This window comes from Talpa occidentalis, unplaced genomic scaffold (genome assembly GCF_014898055.3).
Source record: "Talpa occidentalis isolate TD23 unplaced genomic scaffold, MPIMG_talOcc4v2.1 talOcc4.2, whole genome shotgun sequence".
Classification (NCBI taxonomy): domain Eukaryota; kingdom Metazoa; phylum Chordata; class Mammalia; order Eulipotyphla; family Talpidae; genus Talpa; species Talpa occidentalis.
Window position 1 is genome coordinate 148,733,021 of NW_023602073.1, and position 12,348 is coordinate 148,745,368.

At 52.3% G+C, this 12,348-nt stretch overlaps 1 protein-coding gene across 1 annotated transcript; it reads right to left on the bottom strand.

The window, feature by feature from the left end:
* Positions 1-5,703: 5,703 nt before the first annotated feature.
* Positions 5,704-10,354, bottom strand: LOC119253495 (uncharacterized). Its single transcript, XM_054698215.1, has 6 exons — positions 10,263-10,354; positions 8,599-8,859; positions 8,165-8,437; positions 7,745-7,904; positions 7,435-7,561; positions 5,704-6,338 (listed from the first exon to the last, which is right to left on the bottom strand). The coding sequence occupies exons 3-6, from the start codon at positions 8,406-8,408 to the stop codon at positions 6,207-6,209; spliced, it is 663 nt and encodes a 220-aa protein (XP_054554190.1). The 5' UTR covers positions 8,409-8,437; positions 8,599-8,859; positions 10,263-10,354; the 3' UTR covers positions 5,704-6,206.
* Positions 10,355-12,348: the final 1,994 nt, after the last annotated feature.

Consider the following 12,348-nt stretch of genomic DNA (forward strand, 5'->3'; position numbering starts at 1 on the left):
CAGAGCCCTCTGTAAAGGGTAGAGCCCAGCAACACAGCATCAACACCCTGGTGGAGTTTTGGCCTACCAGTGCTGGTCTCAGTGTGGTAAACAGTTTCTGACACCCCTAACGGAGCACTCCAAAGAGATGCCCGCCAACACCAGTGGCACAACGTCCCAACGCACAGAACTAATTAGAAAGCAAACAACAGGGAGAAGAAAAAATATAAATAGCCAAGCAAGCCAGCAGGAGGATACACCACAAAAAGAAATACAGTCACCAGAGCTCAACAATGCCATGGGAGAACTTCTTGGCCCATCAGATAGAGACTTAATAATCATCCTGATTAAAAAGCAGAAAGAAAACGAAAAGGAAAAAATGATTTGAGACAAATAATCACTGAACTGAAGAATGAAATTGAGACCCTAAGAAAGGAAAGAAACGCAGGAGATAAAAAGATTACTTGAGGAGATAAAGAACTCTGGGAAAAGCAATGAAAACAGAATTGATGAAATGGAAGAACAGATCAGTACTATCGAAGATACAGAAATAAAAAGAGCCAAAAGAGAAAAGGAGAGAGAAGTGCAAATGAAGCAGCATGAGGACACTCTTTGACAATTATCAGACTCCATGAAGAGAGGAAATGTAAGAGTTGTAGGCATTCCAGAAGGTGAGGCGAGAGACCAAGGAACTGAGAAATTATTCAAGGAGATAATTGAAGAAAACTTCCCAAGCATGAAAAACAAGATGAATATAGACATACAAGAAGCGAGAAGAACCCCCAATTACCATAATGAAAAGAAAACTACAGCAAGACACCTAATAGCAAAGTTTGCAAGAGTCCAAGACAGGAAAAAATAATGAAACTGGCAAGGGGGAAAAAACAGATAACTTATAAGGGAAAACCAATCAGGTTAACTTCTGACTTCTCCAAAGAAACATTATGGGCAAGAAGAGAAAGGAGTAACATATTCAGCAAACTTCAAGACAGCAAATGCCAACCAAGAATATTTTACCCTACAAAGCTCTCCTTCCTCTATGAAGGAAAAATATGGACCTTCTCAGACAAACAGAAATTCCAGAAATTCATTACAATAAACCCCCACTCCAAAAAATTCTACAAGAAGTCCTAAAGCCACAACCAACAGAGCAATGAACAGGAAGAACAGAATAATGCAAGGAATAAAATCACAAAAAAGACCAAAAAAATGGCAAACACAAATGCCAGCATATCAATATTAACTCTAAATGTAAATGGATTAAACTCATCAATAAAAAGACACAGAGTAGCAGGCTTGATTAAAAAACAAAATCCAACCTTTTGCTTCTCCAGGAAACACATTTAACCACAAAAGATAAACACAGACTGAAAGTAAAAGGTTGGAAAACAATCCTGCAAGCAAATGGACCAAAAAAGAAGGCAGAAACAGCTATACTTATATCAGATGAAATAGACTTCAAATTAAAAAAAGTAAAAAGAGACATAGATGGACACTACATTATGATCAAGGGGACAATACATCAGGAAGATATAACACTCATCAACATATACTCGCCAAATGAAGGGGCACCAAAATATATTAGACAATTATTATCAGCTCCAAAAACAGGTATTAAAGAAAATACATATATAGTGGGAGACTTTAACACCCCACTCTTACCAATGGACAGATCAATGACACAAAAAATAAACAAAGACACTGGAGCCCTAAATAAAGACATAGATCTCATGGACTTAACAGACATCTATAGGACTCTGTACCCAAAGAAATCTGAGTACACATTTTTCTCAAGTGCGCATGGATCATTCTCCAGAATTGATCACACACTGGGCCACAAGACAAACATCAACAGATACATGAAAATCAAAATCATTCCAACTATCTTCTCCGATCATAAAGGCATCAAGCTAGAAATAAATCATGAAAAAAAAAAAACAGGGCACCCTCCCACTTCATGGAGATTGAAATCCACACTACTGGAAGACCACTGGACTAATGAGGAGATCAAAGAAGAAATTAAAAAATACTTTGAGTTGAATGACAAGGAGGACACCACTTTCCAGAATATATGGGATGCTGCAAAGGCAGTAATAAGAGGAAAATATACAGCAATACAAGCTCACATCAACAAACAAGAAAGAACTCAAACAAACAACCTAATTTCACATCTCAAAGAACTAGAAAAAGAACAGCAAAAAAACCCCTAAAGTCAGTAGAAGAAAGGAAATAATAAAAATCAAAGCAGAAATAAATGAATTAGAGATTAAAAAAAATCGAAAAGATCAATGAAACCAAAAGTTGGTTCTTTGAAAAAATAAACAATAGACAAACCTCTAGCAAGGTTCACAAAGAGAAAACACATATAAATAGGATTATAAATGAAAGAGGAGAAATCACAACAGATTCAGTAGAAATCAAAAGAATAATCAGAGATTACTATGAACACTTATATGCAAACAAATTCAACAACCTAGAAGAGATGGACAAATTCCTAGAATGATATAATCATCCAAAGCTGGACAAAGAAATAGAACAAATAAACAGACCAATTACAAGCAGCAAAATTGAAGTAGCAATCAAAGCACTCCCCAAAAACAAAAGCCCAGGCCCAGACGGCTTCACAAATGAATTCTACCAAACATTCAGCAGAGAATTAGTGCTTAGCCTACACAAACTCTTTCAAAAAATTGAAAAATAAGGAATACTACCAAATACGTTCTACGAAGCCAACATTACACTAATACCAAAACCCAACAAAGACAGCACAAAAGAAGAAAATTGCAGGCCAATCTCCCTAATGAACACTGATGCAAAAATCCTCAACAAAATCCTTGCCAACAGAAACCAACAATGCATCCATAGGATAATTCACCATGACCAAGTGGGATTTATTCCAGGGACACAAGGATGCTTCAACATCTGAAAATCAATCAATGTAATCCAACACATCAACAAAAAGAAATATAAAAACCATAAGATAATATCCATAGACGCTGAGAAAGCATTTGACAAAGTACGACACCCATTTATGATAAAGGCCCTTGAAATTCTCGGGATATAAGGAATACACCTCAACATCATAAAGGCCATATATGACAAGCCCACAGCCAGTATCATTCTCAATGATGAAAAGCTGAAAGCATTCCCATTAATCTGGAACAAGACAAGGATGTCCACTCTCACCACTGCTTTTCAACATAATACTGGAAGTCCTAGCCAGAGCAATAAGACAAGAGAAAGGCATACAAGGAATCCAAATAGGCAAGGAAGAAGTCAAACTATCACTATCTCGGATGATATGATAACATACATAGAGAAACCCAAAAACTCCACAGAAAAGCTAATTAAACTAATCAATCAGTTTAGTAAAGTGGCAGGATACAAAATCAATGCACAAAAATCAGTAGCCTTCCTATACACAAACAATAAATCTGAAGAAGAAATCAAGAAAACCATTATTTCATTATTGAAACAAAAAAAATCAAATACATGGGAATGAACTTAACAAAAGAAATAAGGGACCTATACAAAGAAAACTATAAAACACTGTTAAAAGAAATAGAAGTAGAAACAAAGAAATGGAAAGACATCCTCTGCTCATGGATCGGAAGAATTAACATTATCAAAATGGCCATCCTACCAAAAGCAATCTACATTTTCAATGCTATTCCAATTAAAATTTCAATATCATTCTTCAAAGAAATAGAAAAAATATTGATGAAATTCATATGAAGCCACCAAAAACCCTGAATAGTCAAAACCGTCCTGAAAAAAAAAAAAAAGAAGGGAATGGAGGCATCACACTCCCAGATTTCAAACTCTACTACAAAGCCATAATCATCAAAACTGCATGGTATTGGAACAAGAACAAACACACAGACCAATGGAATCGAATAGAAAATCCAGAAATAAACCCACAGATTTATGGTCAACTAATCTTTGGCAAAGGAGCAAAGACTATGCATTGGAGCAAAGAAAGTGTGTTCAATAAATGGTGCTGGGAAAACTGGGTCGCTACATGCAAAAGAATGAAGCTTGACCACTACCTCACACCATACACAAAAACCAACTCAAAATGGATTAAAGAACTAGACATAAGACCTGAAACCATAAAATACATAGAAGGAAATATAGGCGAAACACTACGGGATTTGCACATCAAAGACATCTTTACAGACACATCACCCAAAGCAGTGATAGTGAAGGCAAAGATCAACAGCTGGAACTACATCAAATTAAAGAGCTTCTGCACAGCAAAAGAGACAATAACCAAAACAAAGAGAAACCCCACCAACTGGGAGAACATTTTTGCACACAACACTAATGATAAAGGACTGGTCACAAAAATCTGCAAAGAGCTGATGAGACTCAACAACAACAAAGAAAATAATCCAGTCAAAAAATGGGCAGAAGAGCTAAAAAGAAACTTCTCTGAAGAGGAAATGCAAATGGCCAACAGGCATATGAAAAAATGTTCAACATCACTTGTCATCAGGGAAATGCAAATCAAAACTACCATGAGATGCCATCTTACACCAGTGAGAATGGCACATATTAAAAAAACTAGCAACAACAAATGTTGGCGAGGGTGTGGAGAAAAAGGAACTCTCCAGCACTGCTGGTGGGAGCGCAAACTGGTCCAACCACTATGGAGAGCTGTGTGGAGATTTCTCGACCTACTAAACATAGAGCTTCCATAGGATCCAGCAATTCCACTCCTAGGTATTTACCCAAAGGACACAGAAACATCCATTCCAAAGAGCACCTGCACCCCTATGTTTATAGCAGCACTGTTTACAATAGCTAAGCTTTGGAAACAGCCCAGATGCCCAAAAATAGATGACTGGATCAAGAAGATGTGGTCCATATACACCATGGAATATTACTCAGCATTCAAAAAAGATAAACACATGCCATTTGCAGCAACATGGATGGCGCTGGAAGGGATCATGCTCAGCGAAATAAGCCAGAAAGAAAAAGAAAAATACCGGATGGTCTCACTCATAGAAGGAATCTAGAAAACTTAAATAAGGGACCAGGAAAATGAATAACTATAAGAAAGTGAAAATCAAAATCAACAAATAACTATGAACCAGAGACACTTTTTGGGGGGGGTGGGGGGCGGGAGGGGAGGGATTGGGGTCAGAATGGGGTGGTTGAAATTGTATGGGGAATATAAAAATAAAATTTATTATTATAAAAAAAATTAAAATAAAATTAAAATAATTGCACTGGTGGCATAGGGGTTAAAAACGCAGCACTATTGAATTATCCCCAGCCACCACAACATGAATTTGATCTCTGGCCAAGGAGATAACCCAGGTGGTGAGACAGACCTCTCCTGTCTCCCCGCTGCTCCCCTCAGCAGTGTGTTTCAGTAGCTCTGCCTGTCCTGCTCCCCACTCAGTCTCTGGGGAGTTCTCTCTCTCACACACAAGCACCCGACTCCCCACACTTCTGCCCTATACCCAGTTCCTGTACACATAAATAAATAAATCTTGTATACTCATAGGCTGAACAACAGGCCATTCCAATCCTTAATTGATAACTTGTCCCAATAAAAACGGTAATAAAAATGCTACCTTGGGAGGGAAAAATGGTAGTGACAATATTAGGTCCCTTCAAAACTCAGCCTCCCTGACCCCCACAGCCAGGCCCAGAAAGGATCCCTGAAGTTCTGCAGGTCACGCCATGTTTTACCACACACATAATTTGATTTGTTTTAACATTTATTTATTTATTCATACAAGAAATGGGGTACAGGCCAGAGGTGCAGTGGGGTGGGAGGATTCACCAGAGATAGAATGGGGAGTAGAAAAGGCAGATTGACTGAAATACACTGCTGAGGGGAGCAGCAGGGTGACAGGAGAGGTCTGCTGGACCACGAGAGTCAGCTCCATGGCTGCAGAGGCTGTACTGGTGCTGCAGAGGCCGCAGATAATTTCACAGTGCTGTACTTAACCCCTTGCACCACCAACGAGGCCCCAGACACATCATTTATTAGAGGAAGGTGACGATGCAGAGATGTGACTGATTTTCACAGGAAAGGTGAAGGTGGAAAATGACTTCACTTTTGAAAAGTGTCCTTCAAGTAAGGAGAAGTTCAAGTGCAGAGACGCCCACAATCAGCGCCAGGAGAAGGGGCGTCTGTGGGCAGGATGCAGCACTGGGTTTTCTCCAAATCAGAAAGATGCTGACTGTGGCCTCCCCTGTGTTAGCCCCTCTCAGCAGGTGTCGGCAGTTGCTATAAGAACTGAGCTCCAGGTGTCAGGACTAGCAGCTGGAGATAGAGAGCAGGCCAAGAAGGGGCAGTGCCCAGAAATCCCTGTCTTCCTGTGCTCCTTACAGCATCTCTGCTGTCAGAAAAGAAAACCCAGTTTGTGCCAGTGGCTGAGGGAGTTCCAGATCCCTTCTCCTGGGTCTGCCCCTCCACAGTAACCTCCATCCCCAAGCCCCGCCCTCCCTGGGCTGCAGCTTGTGGAGCCTCCTCCCTCCTTCCCACAGCAGAGCCAGCCCCAGGCTGAGGGGGGTCAGGACTCCAGGCTCAGGGAACTGCCTGTGCCTGCTGCTGAGGTCAGACTGGGAGCCCCTGAGAGGGCGGCCTGGCTGCTGCTCCCTCAGGCCTGGGAGGCTGCGGGCTAAGAGCCTCTTCCCTGGGTCTCAGCCTCTCCCCAGACTGGGGGTGCACACAGGCACTGAGGGTCCCGAACCCCTTCTGTCCTATCCAGCCCAGTGGTCAGCATCACCTACAACAGCAAAACTATCCCTGGGCCCCTCTCCTTAGACAGGGGCAGCTGCCTGGGGGCCCGGGGTCTGGGGGTTGCTGGCTTCCAGGTGACAGCACAGGGCTGAGCCAGGATCCCCGGGGCTGCTGAGAGTTAAGGCCCCTCTAATCTCCTCCTGCCCGGCCTCTGCTCTCCCCTCCCACCACCTGCTCCATCCAAGCTGCTATCTGCAGGGCTGCGGCTGGATCTCCAGACTGTGATTCTATCTGCGAGGTCTCCTCATCCCTTGTCCAGGGATTTGACCCAGGCCCTCTGCTCTGAGCCCAGGAATGGAACCTCCTTCCCCTTGACACATCATACAGGGACCCCATGCCGCTGCTTGGTGACCCCAGCAAAGCCTTGGACAACCAGGACCTGTGCCTGCTGCCCCCTCCGCCCTCCAGGGGCCCCGCCCCCGCAGACATCTGCCCCAAGGCAGGAGGGACCCGCTACACCCTCAGACACCCACAGGCCCTGAGCCCGGTGGCCCCTCCCCACCGCGGGCTTTACAGGAGGGGGCTCAGCTCTCAGGGCCCAGCTCACCCCAGTCCCTGCTCCAGGGACACGCGCCCTCCCCGCCTGCTCTCCTTCCCCAGGAGCAGGGGCAGGGAGGGGAGGGCCCGCCTGGGGATCCTGGGCCCCCCTCACACCCACCCCCCGGCCCGTCCCCTCATCCTGCACATGGTACCTTCTGTGTTATAAAGAATATGACGATGCCAGGTGGATGAGGCAGGCGAGGGTGATCACAAAGATGAACGAGGGCCCCTGCAGGGTACTTGTGTTTCCAGACCTGCCTGGGGTCGTGCTCGGTGGTGCTGAAAAGGGAAATCACAGTAAAATAATGGTTCAGACCTCAGAAGTGGAGAACTCCCCACCCAGGTACCCCAAATTCAGAAATATTCTTCCCTCTGGCAGCACCTACTACACATCCTGGATGTACAGATAGAGCCAGTCCCGTCCCCCAGGGGCTCAGAGCTCAGGGGGAGCGAGGGGCTCACCCCCCAGTCTCTCCTGCTGGGACAGAGGCGCAGGGACCCGAGGAGGTGACAGAGACGCCTCTCAGGAGCCGGCGCTGAGGGGGACGGAAGACTTTCCAGACACAGACCAGGGCAGAGGAGAAGCACAGAGAGGCTGAGGAGGGCGCAGCGGGAGAAAGGTCTGGACACAGAAAGACGCCCCAGGTCTGAGTCAGCAAACAGGCCGTGGAGGGAACAGAGGTGCTGCAGAGAGGACGGGGTGTCAGGAGGGGACAGGGGACAGGAGGCCGAGCACAGCTGTGTCCCAGCCGCTGTCTCCTGAGAAGATCTCAGGGGGGCGGGGCACTCCCCAACACGCCTACACACTCACACACACACATACACACACAAACTCATCATCTAAGAAACTCACCACTCCTCCCTACACCACTTCCCTGTTACCTTTGGTCGCCGGCGCCCCCCAATGCACTGCAACTCTCTGAAGCCACAACTTCCAGTCTCGATGGGACGTCCCCCAGAGAAACGCGTCCATGTCCGTGTCCTCCTCCCACTTCTCCAGCATCGACCTGTCTCCAGGGCGACCCGCCGTCCAGGCTCTGGTCTCCAAGTCCAGGCGCAGGGAGACGCGTCCACTGAAGACGAGCTGCCAGGACCCTCGGCGGCGCCCCCCGGCCTCCTCCTGCATCTCCAGCGTGGCCTGCAGGGAGAGGGGCGCTGCCCGGGGAGAGGGCTCGGTCTCTGCCCCCGGTGCCCACGGCCCTGGTCCCGACCCCTGCCCTGCTCTGCCCCCGTGTCCTCCCTGGTGCTGCCACAGGAGACTTTTCCTTCCACACGACAGCGCCCCAACCCACACGCGCCCCCTCCCTGGGCCTCACCCTCACCCCTGCCTCGGGGATCCTCTGGGTCACTGTCAAGAAGCTTCTCCTTGAACTTTGCCGTCAGGTCTTTCAGAATTTCTCTCAGGTCCTCCCTGAGTGGAGCCGCCACCTTCTTCCCCCGAACACAGACGGGCCTGACCTCGTGGCTCCGGCAGTCATAGGAAAAACAGGGCTCCCCCTGCACCTCAACTGCAGCCCCACACCATGGCAGCACAGGTTCCGGTGTAGAAGTGACAGTGATGCTAACCTTGAGAGAGTCTGCAGGGGATGACAACCCAGTGAGGGCAGGACTGAAAGAAGAGGCCCTCACATGGCCTACCCCATGTCTGAGACACAGGGGGTTCTCTGAAGGGGTGAGGGGTAACCCCTCCATTTAAACAGCCCCTGGAAAATCACCACAGTTGGTAGTGAGGCCTTGGGCCATGGGGGCAGGGTGCAGGGAGGGGTGTGAGCTGGAGAGGGAGAGTCCAGGTGCCTCAGGATCACCTGAGTGTCTGTGGCGAGGTCAGGCAGGCCCAGAGCTCCTGGCAGAGGTGACTCTGGCACGGGCACGGGCAGGCCCACGGGAACTCATAAGCCACACAACAGGTGACCAGACCCCACACCAGACATGCTGAGCACCCAGCTCAGCTCCCCACTGCGGCCCCTTGAGTCCCTCAGGGTGCAGGGGGCCAGGAACCCCCCCAGAGAGGAGGGGCAGTGGCTGAGAACTCCAGGACCCAGCCTGGCAGCGTCCCTGCAGCCTGAAGCCCCAGGCAGCCTGAGGAGGGAGCTGAGGGGAGGACCCCCCTGAGGCCAGCACCCCAGGAGGAGGCCAGGTCTGGCCCCTGGGCCTTTGCAGGTGCCCCGGGGCCTCTGCTCTGCCAGGGGAGGGGCAGCTGGGCGCACACTGAGTGGCCCTGACCTGCAGACAGCACCCCTTCCCCACAGAGAAGGGTGGGGACCCCACGCCCTCCGTGCCCCTCAGAGGAGGCTGTCCCCCTGGGAATGGTACTTGGGGTTGGGCCAAAGCGTGGCGGCAGGTGTCCTTCCTCACCCTCACACAGGGGGTGTCTGGGAACTGTTCCTGCCCGCCCTCCCCTACCCTGGCCCAGAGCTTTCCCTGGACTGTCCTGGGGAGAGCAGGTGTGGCCTCCTGGGGCCGGGGGTGACCAGGGCCCAGACCAGGGAAGGAGGGGACCCCTGGGCGGGGCAGGAGGAGGGGGGGGGCAGCAGGGCGGTGGGGGAGGGGCAGCTTTGGCAGGAAGAGGCTGGGGGAGCTGGAGGATCTGATATTTGAGAGGTAGGACCCCGTCTTTGCCGGATACCCCAGTCCAGGCCAGGTCCCAGTTGGGGGGCGGGGCTGGGCTCCCAAGTCCCGAGGTGCGGGTGCGGGGTTCGGGAGAACTTCCGATGTCCCCCTCTCAGGCACTCCCCCTGTCAGTTGTTTGAGGTGTCGCCTCTTCTGGGGAGAGAAACTTCCCCTCCCCCCCCATGGTCCTAAGGAGGCCGAGATTCTCAAGAGAAAAGAAAAGGGGGACGGGGCGGGCGGGGCCACCTCTGTGGCCGCAGACCCGGCTCCAGAGCCCCAGGGACCCGCTCTCCCCCACTGCAGGGATTTAGCCCCTCCCGGCCCCCCCTGCACCCTCCCCCGGCCCCCAGTGCGCGCCCCCTGTACTCACCGAGGCGGGGCGCCCCGGCCCGGGTTGACGCTGTCTTGGGGGCCGCCGACACCCCGGAGTAGCCCCACGGCCACAACAGGAGGAATAGCACCCCGAGCAGGCGCCGGCCCCGCGCCCCAGGGCGCCCCGGCCGGGAGGGCCGCGCCCCGCGTCTCCGCCGAGGAAGGCAGAACCGCCGGGCGGGGGCGCCCCAGAGCCCGCGGCGCCCCGCGACCCGCAGATGCCCGGTTGGGGCGGCGTCGGGGGCACCCCAGAAGGATCCACTGGCGGGGGAGCAGGGGGGTGCAGCGGGAGGGCCCCGAGAGGGAGCCCCAGGCCCCAGGGTGGGAGAGAGAGAGAGCGCGCTCCAGGGCGCGCCACCCCCACTCCAGTCGCTGCACAGCAGGTGGTGCAGAAACGTCATTAGAAGCCCCCCAAGCCGCTGAGTCCCCGGACCCGCCTGAGCAGCCCTGCCCCGCGCGCAGCAGGGAGCGCGACTGGCGGCGGCCGGAGTCGGCTAGGGCGGACCTTTACGTCCACAAACACCGCCCCTGGCGGACCAGCCAATAGGTAACCCTGACTCGCCGAGGCCTCGCCAAGAGCGAACCCCGGGCGTGAAACCACAACTGCGAAGGCGGGGAATGATGAGCGGAGAACTCGGAACCACAAACCGCCGGCGGCAGATTTCAGGGAAAATTGGCCGGTGGCAGCCGGCGGGCGGGAGCCCCCCCACCCCCACAGTCACTTCACCACCTCTGGTGTCGAAATGGTGCGGACGAGAATGGAGAAAAACCTGGAAAGGAGGCGCCCCAAGGCCGGAAACCGGCTCCCACGAGGAGGTGGTGTTGCAGGGCAGCCCCGATACAAGACGGGGTGCCTGGCTGGGGGTCCCCACCCGCGCGCTTAAAGGACTTATCCATGCTCTGCTGCAGGCGCACGCGAAAGGTTCATAAAGGTTTATTGACAAGGGAAGGGGAGATGAGGAGATGCACAGCTCAGGGAGAAAAGTGGGAGACAAAGTTTTAAATGCGTCCTACCCGATCCGCCCATCAGGAATCCCGAATGGCGCCCTGAGAGCTGCCGCCAGCCAGGAGCCGTGTAGCCAGGAGGCGAGCGACAGAGAGACCCAAGGCCCACGTGTCTGGTTTTTATACCCACCTGACTGCTAAACCCCACCCTCAGGTCCCAGCCACCCTCCCTTTGGTGGTGACAGGATGTGTCTCCCCCATGTCCTGATGGTCTGGAGTGGGGTGGGGTCCACAAGGCCCGCATGGGATTAGCTCAGGACAGCCTCTCCCCTGACACTGGGGCAGAGGAGGTTCGCGCAGCCACGGGCACGGCCGCGCACCCCAGATCCCCAAGCCCAGCGCCCAGACGGGGCCCAGGGCGTCCAGGGGGAAAGACGCGGAGACGGCGCCCAGCGTGGACTCCCCGGCCCTTCCAGGTCCTGCCGAGTTACCCCGAATCTGCAGCTCACCCCAAGGCTCCCCAGGGGGCCCCCAAACAGAAGGCTGGTCAGGGCGGTCTGTGCCCGTGGGCAGCTCTCCCGCCCCCTGGGCCCGTGCGGGTGCCTGTCCTCACCCTCCCCTTGGGCAGCCCCCCCCGCCCCCCCCCCCCCCCCCCCCCCCCCCCCCCGGGCTGGGTCCCCGAGTGTCCTCACGGCCCGCCCTTCCCTGGGAAACCCGGCCCTAGTGCAGCCCCGCCCCTCCCTGGAGCTCGCGCCGCTGCAGGCGCTCACAGGAGGATCTCCGGGACCTGAGGGGGGGGGGGCAGGTGGTTTTTCTGTCTCGGGAAAGACGCGACAGCGCAAAACAGTGACCAGGGGAACTGGAGGGGGAGGGGTGGGGAGCGGGACTTGGGACGTTCTGCCGAACCCCCACCTGACCCTGGGACATGGGAGCCCAGCCCCGCCCCCGCCCACTGGGACCTGGTCTGGACTGGGGTGATCCCGCAAAGATGGGGTCCTACCTCTCAAACATCAGATCATCCAGCCACCCCAGCCTCTTCCTTCCAAAGCTGCCCCTCCCCCACCCTCCCTGCTGCCCCCCCTCTCCTCCTGCCCCGCCCAGGGATCCCCCTCCTTCCCGGGTCTGGGCCCTGGTCACCC

Excerpts from the sequence above, each read along its gene's own strand:
- LOC119253495 (XM_054698215.1), bottom strand. The coding sequence starts at position 8,408 with ATGCAGGAGGAGGCCGGGGGGCGCCGCCGAGGGTCCTGGCAGCTCGTC. Across the intron at positions 7,905-8,164 it reads GGGGGCGCCGGCGACCAAAG|ACCTTTCTCCCGCTGCGCCC; the intron begins GTAACAGGGAAG and ends TTCTGTGTCCAG. Across the intron at positions 6,339-7,434 it reads TATTCTTTATAACACAGAAG|CAGAGATGCTGTAAGGAGCA; the intron begins GTACCATGTGCA and ends CTTTTCTGACAG.